At 44.0% G+C, this 20,950-nt stretch overlaps 1 protein-coding gene across 1 annotated transcript in view; it reads left to right on the top strand.

Moving 5' to 3' along the window:
• The first annotated feature begins 960 nt into the window (after nt 1-960).
• tiam1a (TIAM Rac1 associated GEF 1a) overlaps nt 961-20,950 on the top strand; it is a 38,803-nt gene continuing 18,813 nt past the window's right edge. Inside the window, exons 1-12 of the mRNA XM_063013694.1 lie at nt 961-1,000; nt 2,361-3,210; nt 4,739-5,210; nt 7,276-7,448; nt 9,067-9,291; nt 11,427-11,612; nt 12,084-12,230; nt 12,751-12,825; nt 15,814-15,981; nt 17,163-17,267; nt 18,338-18,419; nt 18,513-18,599. Of these exons, the coding sequence (XP_062869764.1) occupies nt 2,371-3,210; nt 4,739-5,210; nt 7,276-7,448; nt 9,067-9,291; nt 11,427-11,612; nt 12,084-12,230; nt 12,751-12,825; nt 15,814-15,981; nt 17,163-17,267; nt 18,338-18,419; nt 18,513-18,599 (2,560 nt within the window). The 5' untranslated portion in view covers nt 961-1,000; nt 2,361-2,370. The remainder of the gene's footprint in view (nt 1,001-2,360; nt 3,211-4,738; nt 5,211-7,275; nt 7,449-9,066; nt 9,292-11,426; nt 11,613-12,083; nt 12,231-12,750; nt 12,826-15,813; nt 15,982-17,162; nt 17,268-18,337; nt 18,420-18,512; nt 18,600-20,950) is intronic.

Raw genomic sequence — 20,950 nt, 5'->3', positions numbered from 1 at the left:
GGATGGATTGGGATGAATTAGGATGGATCGGAATGGATTGGGATGAATTAGGATGTATTGGGGATGCATTAGGAACAACTGGAATGAATTAGGATGGATTTGAGATGAATTGGGATGAATTAGGATAAATATGGATGAATTAGAATGGACTGGGATGGATTGGGATGAATTAGAATGGATTAGGATGGATTGGGATGAATTAGGATGGATCGGAATGGATTGGGATGAATTAGGATGTATTGGGGATGCATTAGGAACAACTGGAATGAATTAGGATGGATTTGAGATGAATTGGGATGAATTAGGATAAATATGGATGAATTAGAATGGACTGGGATGGATTGGGATGAATTAGGATGGATTGGTTCCACGTCCAGGATGTATTACCTGGCCTATACGTGGGTGTGGCTGTGTATGCTGTACATACAGTCGTACTGGACTCTGCTGCAGAGGGAAATAAACGAATCTCGGTGATAAACCGGCGTTTTCCCGCTCGTCTGGTATCTCTGTCCCCGGGCGACCCTCTCTGTGCTGGAGTTTCCTCCAGCTGTTGTGACAGATGAGTAGCGACAGCGTGAAAGGAAGTCGTGTGGAGGAAATGACATGGGGGTGAGAAGAGCCGAAGAGGACGAGCGGGAAACCAGGGACAGAGGAACCAGTTCTGGTTTATGTAACCGTACAGCATGAACAGCCACAAACACACGTACCGCACGCTCGAAACCCAAAGCCCCTCGATGGATCGACATCCTGTTCAGCTGATTATTAAAGCTGATGATTAAAATGAAAAATCTACACAAACACACACACACAAACACACACACACACACAAACACACACACACACAAACACACACACATCTGTCCACATGTATAATAAGGCTTTATTTCTTCTTTCTTCTCTTTAGAACCTGATGAATTTAGAGCAGCTCTCTGAAACATGAGGTGTGTAAACATTGTGGTAACTCTGAGAAGATGCCAGTGATGCCCTTGTCCCAATTCAGGTAGCGCATCTTTCCTCTCATCACAAACACAGAACACAAAAATGTTACTAAAGCTTTTTCTATACTGTTCTAAGATGAACCAGTGATCAGAAAGACGTGTATAATGTAAGTGCAGCTATGGAGGAGATGATTATTCTAATGGAGCTGGAGCAGTAGGAGGTGAGGAGGCTTCACAGCCCTCGTTCTGTTGTGCGTCAGAGATATTTCTGGTGTTTCAGGCTCTCATGCTCGCACACAGTTTAGCACATGTGGACAAAAGTATTGGGATGCTTGTTATAATTTTTTATTCGTGAAATAAATCAGTTATATAACAGTGAGTATATGGCAGAGAAGACGCTGTGCATGAAGCGAGCTCTATTGTTTGGTTTAAAGACCTACAGCATACCTCAGTGTCAATGAACAGCTCTGGGATGAATTGGAACATCAACTGAGGCTTTCTTGACCGACATCAGTAACTAAATGGGCACAAATTCCTACAGACATACTGCACAGTCCTGTGGGAAGCCTGTGGCTGTTGATACATTTACATTTTCTGCATTTTAGCAGATGCTTTTATCCAAAGGGACTTACAGTTGTGACAGTATACAGTTTAAGCAATTGAGGGTTAAGGGCCTTGCTCAAGGGCCCAACAGATGCAACCTGGCAGAGGTGGGGCTTGAACCGGCAGCCTTCTGATTACTAGTCCAGTACCTTAACCACTAGGCTACAGCTGCCCTGTTGTTAAAGCTAAAAAGATTTTAATGCAGTTTGTTTTTGAAGTGGGACGTCCGACAGGCTTACGGTCGGGCGTCCAAATACTTCTGGTTACGCCTTGCAGGTGTGAAGGCATGTTTTTATCCGTCCCAATAATAAAAATGTAATCGATTTTGTTGTTAAAACAAGTAAATATATAAAATCAGTGGCATGGTGGCTCGGTGGGTAGCACTGTCGCCTCACAGCAGGAAGGTCCTGGGTTTGATTCTTAGGTGGAGCGATCTGGGTCCTTTCTATGTGGATTTAGCATGTTCTCTTTCCTCCAGGAGCTTCAGTTTCCTCCCACAGTTCAAAGACGTGCAGTCAGATTGATTTATTGGAGATACAAAATTGTCCATGTGTGTAAAACACAACGTTAAAATCCTAATTAATTAAATAAAAATACACTAAATCTGAGGAAGCTTTGGCTCTGAATAAGAACCAGGCGTGAAGTGCGAGCCGCCTGCTCTGCGTCAGTGTTTACAGGTCTGTGGGAGGATCGTGCCGTTCACCAGTCGATCAGGTCTGAGAGCTTCAGAGCTTTCGTACTGCCAAGACAGATCAGATCTGGGACGAATGAGAATACCAGCAGTGAGCTTGATACGTTTCTGTCTCGTTTCTCTTCCAGATGCTAAACCATGGGGAACGTGGAGAGCCAAAACGGAGAGCATGGCTTCTACGTGGAGACTCAAGGCCACCCGCCACGCAAGCGCACGTCCCGTTCTCTGCGGGTCAAGCAGTCTGACCATTATTGTGCCTCGTCCGGTAAAGCAGATCACCGCGGCTCAGAGACCAGCACCAGGTCGAGCAGCACTCCCAGCATCCCTCAGTCCCTGAACGAAAACGGACTGGAACCGTTCGACGACGCGGAAGTGGATGTGCTGGACCTGCGACCCACGTCCTTCCACGACGAGGCGGGTGATCCGGGGACCACGCCTGGCTCGGAGGACGGCGGGGACACGGTAGTAGGAGACGCGGAGGACCAGGAAGGCGAGGAGACGTTCTCGGAGAAGATGAACGACGAGCCGGGCGAGGCCACCGGCTTCAAAAAGAAGCGCTCCAAGTCCGCCGACCTGTGGCGCCAAGACTCGCTGGAGTTTTCGCTGTCGGACCTGAGCCAGGAGCAGCTGACCAGCACCGAGGAGATCGTCGACCCCTCTGAACCCGAAAACAGAGACCTCAACGGCGGACACAGAGGTATCTCGAGCGAGAGGGCCAACTCCGTGGATGAACTCCGCACCCTGAAGAGCTCGGTGCACCGAGGCTCTCGGAACCGCTACAAGTCCAGGCGGGACGGCAAACGGACTCTGGGGGGGAGGAAGAGTAACGGTGGGCTGTCTCCGGGAGAGGAGGACGGCAGCGGGTACGGGGCGTACACCCTGCCCTGCCGGCGCTCTCACTGCCTTTCCGAGGATCGACCGAGCCTCCAGGGGGCGCTGTGCTCCAGCATGCAAGGTCGTCGTGCACAGACCTCACACGTAAGTAAATTTTTGTTCAGAGTATAAAGAAACAATAACAATATTGACTTCTAATTCAGGTCGGAATGACGCCACAGCAGTTCATGGGCATCCTGGAGAGCAAAACGGTCCTTGAACTCTTGATGGAAGTGACAACTTTTCATCTGGAGCTAAACAACACTGATAGATGTTGGGTTTCGGGTTTCTAGAGGCACCTTTACTAAATTTATGAGCTGCAGTTTGGAAAAAAGTGGATGACATGTCTTGGAGGAAGCACATGTTAGCCCCTAACTTTCCAAGCTAGAAGAATTGAGCAGTAATTGGTGATTAGTGCAGCACTATAGTATGCAATTCCACTTCTGCTGAGATCTGGGGGTCCAGGGTTCGAATTCTGGCAGTGCTATCGGCCGGTCGGGTGTCTGCACACTTCACCTGTCACTGCGCTCTCAGTGCTGGTCCCACACCCGGATAGAAATACGAGTGTTGTGTAAGAGGCGATCCCCAAATATGCACTTGCATCTTTTATTGAACTTTAAAAAGCCTTATTTATAAATGATCTATAAATAAAAATCACTTTTAATTCTGGTTTAGCGATAATGAGACATCATTTATTCTCACTCACCGGCGCTGAGGTTTAATCACACAAAAGAATGCCGTCGTTCCTCGTGTCCTCATAAATCTGACACATCGAAGATCATCATCTTTCTCGTCAGGCTGGTTTGAAGGTGCATGAATCAGAATCGAGTGCACGAGAGTAACTGAGATCCTCAGTTTGATTCGCGGGTAGTTCCTTGTACTTTATGGCTCGGTAAACAATTACTACCTGGCAGGAGCGTTACCAATAAAACCCTGGCTGCTGGTACAGCTGTTGACAACATCTCTCTGATTATAGTTCCTTCTGTAAACAGTGCAGGATTGGGGTGGAACAGCGTCAGGAATCTGGCAACCCTATAAGATGATTACCCCCATGGACAGTAATGCACGCTGATTGCACACCATTGTAAGGTGCTTTGAATTAAAGTGCTAATGTAACGTGATGTAAATATCAAGCGTGAAGTTCCTAGAAATCAGAAGAACACTGACAACCCTAGACCAGGCCGAGTAGTCCGGCACCACAGCCTCGGAGAAATGCAAGCGTGCCGACAAAGAAGCTGGCAACGAAGACAGAGAGAAGCCGTGATATATAGAAAACCCTCCACCTGAAGCTTAGAAAGACTAAAGCATATGAGGGGTAGATGACTGTCAATCAAGAGAGCCTCCATGCCCCATCTGCTGGCCAAACTAGGCAGAATAAGGGGAAACAAGGCACAGGTGATTAACATGCTACTGCAACTCCATGCCCCAAGTGCCGGCAAACTTGGCCACGCAGAAGGACACGGCGACTTAAGAACTCGCCTCGGTGTCGCACCATGTTGAGCCTCACAAAAGAACCACCCTGGGAGAGGGGATTGCCCCAGAGGTGGCATGACGTCCCTTTTCCTGTTTTTATTTCTTTGAGGCGCTCTGTTATGATTCCTAATCTTAGTGATCTTTTGATTGTTGCCCGCAGGACATCACCGCGGGCGAGGGCAGCGAGTTCGGAGACAGCGGCATCGACGGCGTGGCGGTCGATTCCGACCCTCAGTCCCGCCACCGCAAGGCCATGTCGGCCTCCTTCTCCGTGTACTCGGCGGTCAGCGCCAGGAGCAGCAGCGGGAGCAGCAGTGGCGGAGCGGGAGATCGCGACAGGCGACCTGGCGAAGGCCAGGGGGTCTACGAGAACTTCCGACAGGAGCTGGAGTCCAGCACGCGGCGGACGTACGAGAGCCTGGAGGAGGCCAGCTCGGCCGTCAGCGACGAGAGGAGCAGCGGCACGGCCAGTTCCGCCTTCCACTCGGAGGCGCTGTTTCTCCACACCACGCAGGGTACGGTGCGCAAGGCGGGGGAGCTGGCTGTGAAGAACTTCCTGGTGCATAAGAAGAATAAGAAGGTGGAGCCGGCGACCAGGCGCAAGTGGAAGCGCTATTGGGTGTCGCTGAAGGGTAAGAACACGGTTAAATTTTATTGCAGTAGCAGTGATTAATAATCATAGGTCCAGGGGCTTCCGACTGGTGCAGGAGAACCATTTGGGACCTTTAGTTTAACCCCTGGCATCAATGTAGCTACTACAAGGAGTCCAGGAGAACATTTTACCCTCTCTCTGGGCATCAGGGACGGCATACTTCTCTCCACATATCATTATGTGTGATATTAATTATTCATAGTTTTTGCAAGTGTACAGAATGGTGCTGTTAGTGCCCCCTCCAGGGATGCTTTGCTGCCCTTTGTTTTCATTGCAGTTTAAAAAAAGGGGGGTGGGTGTCTTGGGGTAAAACAAACAAGTGGGTGAAAAGACAGTGGCTACAATGGCAAACAATTGGGTTTAAAAACCGTTGTTTAGTGAACTAGTGGCATGAAGTGAACAACATTGGGGTCCCACAATACCACCATATATTTGCCACGTCACAATTATTCAATCCCTACGTAATATTGCTGATATTAAAATCTACTGCTAGTCTGTAGGATCTTAAGTTGGGTTACAACATGATAAAACCATCTGGAACTGAAAAACAGCCTTTAGTTTGCTTACGTTGCTTTAGTTGCTGTAGTCTGTTATATAAACACCATGGAATAAAGCTCAACATTTCATCCAAAGACCCTAAAAATGACCTGGGTAATAAAGACACTACAGAAAACCCTCAGTGTTAGTGCAAAAGACTTACCGGACGACCTGGCAAAGGCTGGGATGAACCCTGAACCCTAAGAAGATTCACCACTCTTGACCAACTTGAATATGCCTGTAGGAATTCGGAGAGGTCCGGGACACGGTTCTATGGAGTAACGAATCAAAACTGGAACTGTTTGGCCAAACGGGGTGGCACGGTGGTTCACAGCAAGAAGGTCCTGGGTTCGATCCCCAGGTGGGTTTCCTCCGGGAGCTCCGGTTTCCTCCCACAGTCCAAAAACATGCAGTCAGGTTAATGAGACACGGAATTGCTTTATAGGTGAATGGGTGTGTGCCGCGTCCAGGGTGTTACTGTGTGCCTTGCACCCATTGAAAAGCTGGGATAGGCTCCAGTACACCCCCCCCCCCCCCCCACATCATCATACTACCTTGTAAAGTGTGTGTGTGTATGTGTGTGCCACCTCGTAAAGCCACATCACCGTTAGCATCATGTTTATACAACAAGCACAAACTTCACGACTTCATGAGTTTATTCTCAGTTCCTCTTTTGTTGTGTTGCTGTGAGCAGTTCACTCATTTAAATAAAGGTCAGAACTCCTGAGGGCTGATGGGAAAACATACGTAAACCAGGAACCCGTCCAGGAACTGTGCTGTTACTAATGTACAGAATCGTTTCAAACCTTAAAGGTTAGCAAGGTTCAGTGGAAATGAACCTAGTGTTTGTGCTTTATGCTTTATTTGAATACTAAAACCTGTCAGTAGAGTCAGTTTGGGAACTGGGTATGCCCACAGTGGAACTGGGAGATGGAAGAGTTCACTCTGGTCTCGCAAACGTTGTCGATACACTTAGTTATGAGTTTTTGAGTCTGAATCATGTGTAAAACAAAGCAAATCTGTGATTAAATAAACAGTATGAATGCTAATGCGCTGGTGCACTACCTCTGACATTCAAGTTTGACCTGCTGGGTACCTACACAGATTATGAGTGAATACAGTTCAAGCACTTGAGGCTTAAGAACCTTGCTCAGGGGTCCTACAGTGCCAATATGGCAATGGTAGGGCTTGAACCTGCAACCTAATGAATACAAGTCAGTACCTTAACCTCTGAGACATCACTGCTCAGACCTGATTGGCTGTGTTGATTTAAGGAGGGTGACTTTTTTGGTAGGGAATTGGATACAACTAAATTGAGACGAAGTAAGGTTAGGTAAATTATACTTTCCCACTACAGCTCCAGGATCCAGGGTTCGAATCCCGAGCTGTGCTATCGGTCAGTCCGGTGTTACACACAGACGTTTCTGACTACGTTTGACAGACGGATATGAAGAACCCAGACGTCCGTCTGTTGATTCGTCTAATGTTTTTGTCTGTACCCGTTACAGGATGCACCCTCTTCCTGTACGAGACTGACGGGCGCTCAGGGATCGACCACAACAGCATCCCCAAACACGCGGTCTGGGCGGAGAACAGCATCGTCCAGGCGGTTCCTGAACATCCCAAGAAGGATTTCGTCTTCTGCCTCAGTAACTCGCTGGGAGACGCTTTTTTCTTCCAGGTGAGTCTCCAACGTTTACGTTTACAACATTTACTGTCTCCGTTTGAGACATTCTGTAGGAAGCGCTCGGCTTGAGCGGTAAAACATCATCAAACTGTGAATATGAGACGAATCTGCATTAGTGTGGAATAAGCGTCAGATCCAGGGTTACAGCTCCACATGTATCTGTGTTTATCTGGATTTTCCTCCCTGTTTCACTTTTAAACTTGTGTTACAGCTCAGAATCAGAATCAGCTTCTCCCAGAGTCTCAAACACTTCTGGTTCAAAATAAAGCTTAACGTGGTTTAATGTAGTAAAAGAAGGAGACAGGAGCACTAAACTTCTCTTCATTATTACTGCTCATAAGTTCCTCCACTAATCACATTCCTCACTCGCTGTTTTACTACAATAAGTCGCTTTTACCAGGCCGCTCAGGTGGCGCAGCGGTAAAAAGTACACTAGCGCACCAGAGTTGGGGTTTCGAATACATCGTATCGAATCTCAGCTCTGCCTTTCCGACTGGGCTGGGCGGCTGCTTGAACAACGATTGGCTGTTGTTCAGGGTTAGGGGGTTAAAAGTCGGATCATAGGTCCTCATAACTGGTGCGACTGTGGCCCCTGCTGGCTGACTGATGGCGCCTGCACAGGGCTGAGGAATAATGCTGATGGGGGTGTGGCCCTCCGTACACGGTGCCCGTCGGTGTATGAACTTGACTCGTGCAGGTGAAAAATGCAGTCTGTACTGACTGTACGTGCCGGAGGGGGCGTGTGTCAGTTGAGAGGCGTCCTCAGTCAGCGGTGAAGGGTCGAATCAGTATAGAAGGAGCAAATTAGGGTAACTGGACATGACTAGATTAGGGGAGAAAAGGCTTTTACTCCCTCCTATCAAACAGTTCGTCTCATTGGAGGAACTTTGAAAAGGTCTAGATTAACTGAAGAGGTCCTGCTTTTAATAATTAGCATTTTTTACATTATTCTACATGCTTGCAAAACACATTAAAGCTCAACAAGCATTTAATTTGATGATATTTTCTATATATTCTAGCTTATATTTAGGGTAATAATAGTGCACCTATAAAAGTCCCAAATTGCATTTACTGTGGGTGTGTATTATTGCATCCAGTGTTTCCAGGATAGCCTCCTGTGGGAACCAGTATCCCCAGTGTCCTACTAATGCAACATACTGTTTAATCTGTTTAGTCACATGTCTTCACTTGTGTTTTCTCTTTATGGGGTCACGTCTGTCTCAGTGAGGCCTCGATTTGAGGTTTTAGAGCCGTTTAACGAGCTTTATGCTAATTCAGGGAATCTATACGCCCTCGTGGCATTTCATGGAGTGTAATTGAGGTCATTTTAAACGCTGACGTGTTAAACCTGCCGTTATCGTGATGTTATTATTAAAGTATCATTAATCTCTGAGAGCTGTGAGTACCACCTTATTTAAAATTAAAACAAAAGGTCAGGCAGCTCCCCCGACTTATCTTTGCATTATATGAACTCTCATATTAATCAAATCTCAGTTTCCAGACCCCCCTGGAAGCCACACTGTTATTATATCAAGCTCATCTTAGGCCTGTAGTTAGTCTAAACCCAAAAGTCTGAACCGTCTGATCTCCTCTGTCGTGTCTGTGTGCCCAGACGTCTGGCCAGACGGAGCTGGAGAACTGGATCACCGCCATCCACTCGGCCTGCGCCACGGCCGTAGCCCGTCAGCACCACCGCGAGGACACGGTGCGCCTCCTGCGCGCCGAGATCAAGAAGCTGGAGCAGAAGATCGACATGGACGAGAAGATGAAGAAGATGGGAGACATGCAGCTGTCGGCCGTCACCGACAGCAAGAAGAGGAAGACCATCCTGGACCAGGTACGAGTCTAAGTCATCGTCCTCTTATTATTAAAAAATAGAGGTTAAGTTAATACACTAGTAGGAGGAAGGTTACTGGTTCAAACCACCACCACTTGGGCCCTCGAGCAAGGCCCTTAACCCTTGGACTGTTTACTGTTAGTCACTGCTAAATGCCAAAAATGTAAATGTAATTGATTGGCTAGTCTGAGGGAGGAACTGCTGCAGTTACGACCTCTGCTGGCTGTTGATGGTGCTGCACAGAGACAGGGGAAAACAGAGACTCTCCGTGCGCGATACGGATCTCCATATGAACCCGCCTGATGCAGGTGAAAAGAAGTGGTCATCTACTTACTGCACACACTTCCACCAGTGCTGACATCTCGAGCTGGCGAGTTTGAATCTTGGCTGGTAAATGGACAATGATTGGCTAGTCTAAGGGAAGCCCTGCTGATATTACGACCTCTGCTGGCTGTCGATGGTGCTGCACAGAGACAGGGGAAAACAGAGACTCTCCGTGCGCGATACGGATCTCCATATGAACTCACCTGATGCAGAAATTAGGGGAAATCATTAAAAAATTACCCCCTTATCCTTGGACATGGGCAGTTGTGCTTATATAAGGAAAAAATAACTTAATTACCAAAGTATATGATCAAAATGAGTATGAATTAGATATTCAGAGGGATGTAAAGACAGCCTGCTCTCTAGCAGTGGTTCCCAAAGTGAGCAGGGCTAATAAATGAGGCGTGTTTGAGCAAGCCAGCATAAGATGGACACGTTTATGAGGGATAGACAGTAAAGATGTACGTCACTCGTAATTATTCCACTGTAAAGGTGATCTGTGTAGTTTCTTTTGATTGATTGATTGTTTGATTGATTACTTTATTGATCCCTGAAGGGAAATTGCAGTGTTACAGCACTCACGCACTCACTTTCTTAACCGCTTATTCAATCAGGGTTGTGAGGGCTTTTCAATGGGCGCAAGGCACACACACACACACACACACACAACCATTCACCTATTAAGCAATTTAGTGTCGACTGCATGTTTTTGGACTGTGGGAGGAAACCGGAGCTCCCGCCGGAAACCCACTCAGGCACAGGGAGAACATGCAAACTCTGCACAGAAAGGACCCGGACCACCCCGCCCTGCCTGGGAATCAAACCCAGGACCTGCTGTGAGGCGACAGTGCTACCCACCGAGCCACCGTACCACCAGGTCGTACATACAGAGTGATTTAATAATTCCAGCTGACCCGTCTTTACAGGCAGCGTATTATTTATTGTATTTTAATCTTTGCGTGCCAAGGAGAAGCTTTTAATAAACGTTTTGGTGTAAAAAGGTGGATTTATTTTAGTGGATAATAGTTGTTTATGATGTGGGTGAAGCGTTCAAGCAGGGCTTTGTGAGGGGGGTTCGTGCCGACAGGATCTGTGGACGTTTGCTGACGTCGGATATTATAGTCATCACAGTGTTTCTGCTGTGTGAGGAATGTTTTAAAGAGCGACGTGTGGTGTGATTTTTGATATTCTAGAGCTGGAGGTGTGCACTCCTCTGTAATATTTAAATATATTTATAATAAAGACGTGTGGGAGGATCAGGTTTGCTGACTAACGCTGTTCCTGAGCACCACTAACACGACCGTGTTAATATTTCTGCCAGCAGCGCCGGACACAAAACCCTGCAGTTCTTTTTCTATTATACAGTAAAATATTGTTGTAAAAATCTCCTCCAACCTTAAGCATGATGAGAAGTCGAGATGTGTACCTATGTGTGTGTGTGTGTGTGTGTGTGTGTGTGTGTTTGTTGATGTATATTCTTATCTACAAAAGGCGGCACTGCAGAAAGAGTAGCAGGTTTGCGTGCCACCACTTAACACTTCATCCTAACGTAAATGCCCTGAAACCCTTTTGCACGTCTGCAATTCCATTCCAAGAACTGCATTCATACTCTTTGTACTGTAAAGTCTGAGGGCCTCTGTGCCCCAGGGCCCGGTCCTGAAGGTGTAACGGAAATAAAGTGCGCTCTGACGGGGTAACGAGCCGTCCTCCTACTACTGTTCCTCATTTGCTCCAGGAGCTCCGGATCGCTCTCCGTATGTTATGCTGTATTGATTGAATCGATCTAACCCCGCTTCTCCTCTCCGGCTCAGATCTTCCTGTGGGAGCAGAACCTGGAGCAGTTTCATATGGATCTGTTCCGTTTCCGCTGCTACCTATCCAGCCTGCAGGGCGGCGAGCTTCCCAACCCCAAACGCCTGCTGGCCTTCGCCTCCAGGCCCACCAAGCTTGCCATGGGACGCCTGGGCATCTTCTCGGTCTCCTCGTTCCACGCTCTGGTATGAACCGCATACACCCGCTACAGAATTTGCTCTAATATGGACAAAAGTATTGGGACGTCTAACAGGTGTAACAAATCAGTTATAAAAAGGAAATCATATGCTTCCAATGGTTTAGGGAAGACCCTTTCCTGTGCCAGCTCTATAAAGACCTCAGCCCTACTGAACAGCTCTGGAATGAACCAGAACATCAACTGAGGCTTTCTCGACCAGTATCAGTTCCCAGCCATAAAAATGCTGTCATATTTAGACTGTATGGGCACAAATCCTCACAGACATACTTCAAAGTCTTGTGTAAAGCCTTCTCAGAAGAGAGGAGACGTCACTCTATTTTAATACTATTCCAGCAAGCTCATGCTCAGCTGTCCTAATACTTTTGCCCATATAGTACGATTAGTGTGCAGTTAATGTGGCAGGATTGTAATACTAATAATAATATTAATACTGTAATACTGTGTGTGTGTGTTGCAGGTTGCAGCCAGAACAGAGAGTGGAATTCGGAGGCGGACTCACGGCCTCTCTCGCTCCTCCAGCAAACGCAAGAGCCGCTTCTCCTCACTGTGGGGTCTGGACACTACCTCAAAGAAAAAGAGCAAAGGCCGAGCCAGCATCAGTCAGGTCTCTTCATCAAAATCTCAATATTTACACTTCTAACACCTGAATTAAATGATTAAAGCGTTTATCTAGAACGTCTGTGTGGTCACTTAAAAACATTCAAATGTTTTAGAGACATTATTAGATATTATTCGAATATCCAGATCCATGGTTTTGTAACATGGTCCTCAAATACCAGCACAGAGATCCTGAACTCCTCTGTTTAAAACTCGGCGTTGCCACCGGTCGGCTGGCCGCCATCTAGCGGGCATAATTGGCAGTGCCTGCAGGGAGGGATGACCAGACTATATGGGTGGGGTCTTCAAACGCTGTGTAAGAACCCTGATTGGAAGATAGAGGCGCCTGTGCAGGGTGCATGGGTGGAAAAGGGTTCCGCTAAGGGCTGCGCTTGGGTCGGAGGAGGTGTGAGCAGCGATATACCCACCTCGACTGAAAATCCCTCCTAAATCTTCTACTTCACATCACATAAACTGATTAAAGCCATTAGATTGTTTAGCTAATGTTGAGCTCATTCTCTCTGTAGGTGTTTGTGGACGGAGACGACTCGGTGAAGAAAAGTCTGGAGCAAGTGTATGACGATCCATCCAAGGAGGGATCGGTAAGCGAAATTATAATCAGTAAATCAGCTGTTTATGTTGCCACTGACGGCTTAAATTTACTGCATTTATAAGCAGCTGCTCCAGTATTTAGGGGTCACCACAACGGATCTGGTCCACATATCGGACTTGGAACAGTTTTTACGCCGGATGCCTTTCTCGACACAACCCTCCTAGTTTGTTCGGGCTTGGGACCTGCACTGAGAGCGTACTGACAAATGCGGCCCCCCATGTCCATTATTATAAAATCCCGCTCTGTACTAAGCAACTTTTAAGCCACTAGTCTTGCTCGTCTTGATCCTCCACCCAGAATTCAAGGAAGCCGGGCATCAAGGGTCCTCACTGTACCAGCACCCAAGTGTTGGAAGGAACTTCCCCTGCCTGTCCAAACATCAGAGTCTCTCACTATATTCAAAAAATGATTAAAGACCTTCATCACCTCTTTACTAAGCACTTAAGCTGAGCACTAACATGCACTTACTAACCTTCTACAGCATCTTATTTAAAAAAAGCAGATTTGTATCCTTGGACTGTTGTTTACTTAAACTAGAGTAGAGAAATCTCTCCGGATAAGAGCGCCTGCTAAATGCAGAAAATGTAGACACCAGTCTGCCAATAGCACAAAGATTTAAACCCTAGATCCACAGATCCCAGCAGTAGTTCTTTACCGCTGCACCAGGGTGGGAAAGTGAGAGGTGTTTAATCTTCGATGTCCATTATATGAGGCTCCGGTCACTGACATTGCTACCGGGAGTCTCCTGAGAGAGAGGAGGGTTGCCAGATTCCTCACGTAACAGAAACATCCATTATAGTCCTTGAGAGGTGACAGATGGTGTTTGTTTTGGTAGTGAAGTGTCAGTGCATGTATACATAAGATAAGAAACAGTATATTAAGCATGTGTGTGTGTGTGTGTGTGTGTGTGTGTGGGTGTAAAGTTTTTAAGCAGGCTGGATCTCAGATAGGTTCGGCGGCTAAATTGGCGCTCATTTGTACTCATTTTTTGGTGTGTGTCCTGGCACTGCTGGCATGCCGTGGCCAGATTGTAGAGAGCGAGAGAAAGGGCGCGGTGAAAGCTGTCACCCGATACAGAAGGATAAGATATCAGGGCTCGCGCAGCATGCCGCCGCTGACAGCAGGTCCGACCTCCTGACAGGCGATAGAACAGAGAGCCGAGATTCCCATACCCCAACCATAATGCCCCGCTGTCCATCAAACATCAGCACATCGAACCGCCTCCACGGGCGAGGCCTGGCCTCCGAGGGCCGGGGAGAGATCAGATACCGGTGCGGTCGGGTGCCGAGTTAATTAGATTCTGCAGATTAAAAGGAATTAGACACGGAGCCGGCGGGACGCTTCTCTCCACGATCGATTGTGACAGGACTGGTTAAGTGTGATAACACGCGTGTTTGATATGGTAAAGCAGCACCCAGGTATTTATACAGATCTGGTTTCACGAGGTACAGAGGAACCTCCATTTAACAGACCTCAATTTAAAGGACAAAATCTAGAAAACCGAATGTCCAGTCCAGTTGTTTAATATTCTTGCAAGAAGTGAACCAAGACCAGTAGTTCAGTAATCGTCTGCTAGCCGGCGCACGTCTCTCTGTTTACATGAGTGATAGGCTTTATTTTGTCGGGAGGCTCGCTTAGTTCTCGCCTTTTTCTCAGTGCTTATTTATGCACCAGTGCTGCTCCAGTAGCCACCAGCAGTGCTGCAGAATTATCTCCCCAGTATTACAGTACACCGATTTTAATACTTATTTACAGGTTTTACATGACGTATTTACATATTTACAAACATTTTAGATTTTAATGTTGATCATATGTACGCGTTTAGCACTTTGTGGACCTTAGTGCTGTGTTTTCGTATATTTTCGCACCCCTGGAAAAAAAACCTTACTGTTATGGACAGTTGCATTTAACGAACCCGTGCTCCCCCCTTTTAGTCCGTTAAATCGAGGTTCCTTTGTATAAAAGTAACCAACTGTTGCAAGTTGGTTACTACTGGTTTGAGTCTCAGCGGTGCTATCAGCCCTATTAGGGCATCTGCATGGATATTATTGGCTAATGACCAATAATATGAGGGAGATGACCAAAACACTCGGTGCGCAGGTCCCAAGCCCGAATAGAAATAGGAGGGTCAGGTCTGGTATACGGACCAGATTCGCTGTGGCGACACCTACAGATGGGAGCATGTAATAGCATTCAAAAAAATCTAAATACAGTACATAAGAGTTAAATCCTTGGTTTCTTTATTTGTGTTTATTGGCAGGGGCGGTTCTGGGGAGCTCGGACCCCCTCATAAAGTTCTGTTAGGGCCTGTTTTAATCCAGCTTGGCCAGAATTAGGGAAGGAAATGGGGCCTTACTAAGAAGTGAAAGAGGCCCGGACGCATAGCTGAAGGGGAAATGAAATTATAGGCGTGATGCCTGTCGGGCGTGTCAAGTGTACCGTGGTGAAATCCTGAAGGGAAGTTGTGCAAAGTGTCAAAATGGTTAAAAAAGAGAAGAATAGTCCTAATAAAAATGAAACCGATGTTTAAAGAGCTACATTTCATATTTTATTACTATTATTTAATAAAAACCATCAAATAAAAACCTTAGAATAATACTTTTTTGCTATTATGTATTCTATTTTCTATTAAATATCTATGTTCTCCCCTTTTTCTCCGAATTTATCGTAGCCTATTAGCCGGTGGCTTGTGAGGAGGGTTTATTTGCCCGACACGCGCTCCCTCCAACAAAAGTGGCCAATTGTGGCGCCCAGCCGCCCGGTAGCACAGCTAGAGGAATAATTCTTTTTTAAAATGTAAAAAAGACTGATACATACTGACGTCATTTTATACAAGTTTAATGGTTACGGTTACGGTCTTCACTATGTCTTTAATCACAGGTTACTGTTGAGTACTAATGACTACAGTCAGTTATTGTTTACCTACAATAAAAACCTTCATATTTATACTGTCCTGTGTGTTTCTGATGATCTACAGGATCCGAGAGGATCTGTGAAGAGTCTCTCCCAGCATAATGCAGACAGCGAGGTTTGGGTTCCCGGATATCTCACACCGTCCTGGGTGATCCTGCCCAACGATCAGCCGGTTCTGGTCATCGTACAGCCAGGAGAGACGGCCGAGGAGGCGCTGGAGGCGGTGTGCAAGGTGAGCGCACACACACACACACACACTTTCTTAACCGCTTATCCAATCAGGGTCGCGGGGGGTGCTGGAGCCTATCCCAGCTTTTCAATGGGCACAAGGCACACAGTAACACCCTGGATGGGGCGCCAGTCCATCACAGGGCACACACACCCATTCACCTGTAGGGCAATTCAGTGTCTCCAAATAACTTGATTGCATGTTTTTGGACTGTGGAAGGAAACCGGAGCTCCCAGAGGAAACCCACACAGACACAGGGAGAACATGCAAACTCCACACAGAAAGGACCCGGACCATTCCAGCTGGGGATCGAACCCAGGACCTTCTTGCTGTGAGGCGACAGTGCTACCCACCGAGCCACCGTGCCGCCCCACATACACACTGTCCATCCTTATTACTGAATCAATTGGGTGTATAAACTACATTACTTGCTTGCCAGTTTGGGGAAGGCCCTGAACTCAATCCCATTACACCCATTAAGCACTTTTGTTTTGAATTGGAATGACAACTGTGAGTCATGCCATCATCATTCATTCATTTATTTATTCAGTGTCTGTTTCACCACTGCTGGTCTGATTTATTGGGCGTAAAGCAGGAAACACACTGTGGCTGAATGATTGTGAATACCTGCAGTCATGTTCCTAAATCTAGTAAAACATTTGGTGTGGAGAGGAGGTTTTTATTGCTGCACAATTATATCGCTTGGATTGGTAAGAACTGTATGAAGGAAAGCCTTCTACAGTATAACAAAGCAAACCTTTACAAACCTTGCTGTGTGTGTGTGTGTGAGTGTGAGCGCACACACACACACCTTGTTAAAATTGAGCAGCGCCTGTGGAAATTGAATTGTGAATAAGTGATGTTGTGACGTTGGTATGCAGACCTATTAAATCCTGGAAATGGTTTTCTGTCAGTGAACGTAATGGAACACGGTATAAAGCACCTCAGGTCCCGTCTGCCCTCATAAACATTTATACCTTCAATTTACCCAGTGATGTTTTAATAGTATTTTTATATTTTAATCATTAATGAGCTCGGGATTTTAACAGTCAGATATTTGTTTAGGTTTTTTCCTTATAGGCAGTAAATCTGTCGTCTGGGATCAGCACGATTCATTAAGAGTACTCTATTAAATATGAAGCATACATCATCTACAGACTTTTGTGTTCTCTGTTCTGTACCAGGTCCACAGCTTGGATCTGTCGCTGCATTATCTCTGTCTGAAGTTTCTGATCGACAATCAAGTGCAGCTTTACATACCAAAACCAGAGGAGGAACTCTGGGACCTTGTGAGTTTATTATTATTAATATTATTATTATTACTGTTGTTATTATTATTATATAGACACTATATAAAGATTATTATTATTATTGTTATTTTTAATGTTAATATTAATATTAATATCAATATTACTATATAGGAATTATATAAGATTTATTGTAATTATTATTATTATTATTATATAGACACTACATAAAGATTATTATTATTATTAATATTAGTATATAGACACTATATAAAGATTATTATTATTATTATTATTATTATCATCTTTATTACTATATAGGAATTATATAAAGATTTATTACTGTTATTATTGTTTTTATTATTATTATTATTGTTATTACAATCATTATTATTATTACTATTACTATATAGGAATATATAAATATTTATTATTATTATTAATATTATTATATAGACACTATATAAAGACTATTATTATTATTATCTTTATTACAATATAGGAATTATATAAATATTTCTTATTATTATTATTATTATTATTATTATCATTATTATTATTACTATTATTATTACTATTACTATATAGAAATTATATAAATATTTATTATTATTATTATTATATAGGCATTATTTAATGATTATTATTATAATTTAGACATTATATAAAGATTATTATTATTATTGTTATTATTGTTATTACTATTATTATTACATAGGCATTATATTAAGATTATTATTATTGTTGTTGTATAGGCATTATAAGCCCTTTATAACATCTGATATAAACCTACATAAACATGTCAGATGTAAAGATTGACTTTGATGTGATGTTACATAAGGGGACAAGGTCAATCATTATGAGATATTAATTATTTTTATAGACTTTTATGTGTAATCTAAATGTTTATGTAAAGGGTTTATGTTGGATCCTTGAGAAATGTGTTATTAAACACTTTTCTTTCTTACTTGTGGAGGAATAATAAAAAATTAATTTTACCTTTTTAATCTCTACCACAAGGACTTCTGAAATGCATCATGTTTAATAGTTTTCTATATTTTGGTTTGTTTGGTTTGATGTGCTGTTAAGGCTCTTTGTTTATTTCCTTTCAGCTCTATAATGAGATCGAAATCTGCACCAAAATCACCAAAGTTCTTCAGTTCGACAGGGAGGAGTCCTGCACCGTGGGTTACGGTACGACATTTACAGGTTCAGTTGTTAAAAAACCTTAAATATGTTAAAATCCTCATGTCTCTGAACATGAACCCGTCCTCGTCTCTCCGTCAGGATTCTCTGTAGCCGTGCTGGACGACGACGGCACTCAGACGCTCCACATCAGCCACGTGAATCCGGACGGCCTCGGCTTCACTAAAGGTCAGAACCACGCCCATGACTCTGTATACATTAGAAATAATAAAAAGGAAACAAGCACGTGGACTCAGCAGGCAGGTGGTGGTGGTGCCTCACAGCTTCAGGGTCCAGGTTTCAGTCTTGAGCGTTGTGTATGTTTATGTGGGTTTCCTTCCACCCCCCCAAAAACATGCCGTTATGTAGATTAGCTACTCTAAACTGCTCAGGGGTAGAAGATCCTGTAGAAGTCTGGTCCTGCTGTTTAGGTATACATAAGAGCTTTATATTTAGTAGCAGATTGTACCTGGATAGGTTAAACATAATTAAACTCTTCATAAGTGGATATTTAAAAGTGAGCTGGTCAATGTGTGTTTTTTTCTGACCCACATTTGCTCGTATTATGACTGCATTTTAAAATACTAGTGCATCATGGGAAAACACTGCACAATTTGCTTCTGTAATTCACCTTTTGAAGAACAAGCTTGACACACATGAGGTTTGGATTAACAAGAGAAGCAAATTAAACCCATACCCATGTGTGTGTGTGTGTGTGTGTGCCCTGTGATGGATTGGCAACCTTTCTGGGGTGTTTCCCACCTTCCGCCTGGTAAATCTGTAAAAATTTGACAGGTGTCAGATTCATAGATTCAGAAATCAGTAGATCAGCGACCAGCATGGATCTGACGGAACTGGCCGTGAGTGTAATTAAGCAATTACAGCAGCAGACCTGCCTAATTAGCTTTAATAGAGCAATTGGATGCTAATGGAGAGCAGCTGGTGAACAGTAAGGAGCTCTCGGTTACAAAATGATGAAGGCTTTATTTTTATTATTTGACGTTTATGTTAAATAACGGTGTAAAGAATATTGTGTGTTGTAAATGTATGAACATAAGATGTACTTGTACGGCTGCCGTGGTAGGTGATGCAGTTTTTTTCCACAATTACTGGCACCTCTGATAAAGATGAGTGCACAGGGATATAAGAAGTTCACATTTGATTAAATAAAATAAAAAAATCCAACATTTTTTTGTAGTTATATTATTCAGATTAGGAAAAAAACTCACCAGGTAGTTAATTATTGGCTGTTTTTAACAAAACAATGTGTGCCACGATTATTGGCACCTATATGTATATATTAGGGCTGTCGAAGTTAACGCGATAATAACGCATTAACGCAATCTCAATTTAACGCGATTAAAAAAATTAGTGCCGTTAACGCAAATTCTAGTTCATGTTGACACTTGACTGGTAGAACAAACGTTTTAATGTCGGACTTGCCACCGTTTTTTATTTGCGGTTTGTTAACATAATGTAACCGATCGTGGTAGTGATGCACTTGCATAATAAAGAAATAAATACACGCTATATTCACAAGTTGTCGGGAGCAGAACACTTTATTACACTTAATTAACTTCTTCTTCTGTACCGAATACCGGAAAGCTGAGTCGAGCACGTTAGTTCATAAACTATGGAAGCCCCAAAGGGTCAAAACACACTCACTTCGTGTAGAAACGTCCATCAAACCATCGTCACGATACAACCACAGACAAGTCTGATACAATAACTACGCCTTATCCCACCTAAAGCACCGCTGATCTACAATGTTTGCTGATGGAGAAATTCTAACCTACAATCTGACATTTACTGCCTAGTATGTGAGTGAATAAAACTCCCTTACAGTTTTCTCTTGTCCCAGCAGTTTTTAACATAAGTACATTTAGCATAAAATGTGTTCACCATTTTAATTGTAACATTTCACTTAAAAATCCTTGTTTTCTATAACATTTACACAGATTTTTTTTAATGCGATTAATCGCGATTAACTATATGAAATTCTGAGATTAATCGCGATTAAAAAATTTAATCGTTTGACAGCCCTAGTATATATACCACCAAGCTGCTACTGTTGGACCCCTGAGCAAGACCCTAAATCCTCAATTGCGATCGATAGATAGATAGATAGATAGATAGATAGATAGATAGATAGATAGATAGATAGATAGATAGATAGATAGATAGATAGATAGATAGATAGATAGATACTTTACTGATCTCGAAGACATAATTAGACATACTTGTAAGGAGCTTTGGATAAAAACTTCTGCTAAATGCTGCAAATTTAAATGCAAATGATTGGTCAAGACTGGCAAAGATGTTAATAGTGGGGCATCCTGGGTAATGTACCAGCTTTGGGACGCTCTGTTTAGAATATAGGACTACTTTAACAATACTCATTATTCTAAGTTAGCTTTCATGTTCTTAATAAAGTCACATAAACAAAGTTCTATCCTCATTGAAAACAGTGTTTAACAAATGTGCACCATGAATATTGGCATCTATATATGTATATATGTATATATATTTATATATACTAT

The sequence above is a fragment of the Trichomycterus rosablanca genome, chromosome 18, assembly GCF_030014385.1.
Source record: "Trichomycterus rosablanca isolate fTriRos1 chromosome 18, fTriRos1.hap1, whole genome shotgun sequence".
In the NCBI taxonomy this organism is placed as follows: domain Eukaryota; kingdom Metazoa; phylum Chordata; class Actinopteri; order Siluriformes; family Trichomycteridae; genus Trichomycterus; species Trichomycterus rosablanca.
This window is presented reverse-complemented; position numbering and strand designations above follow the sequence as displayed.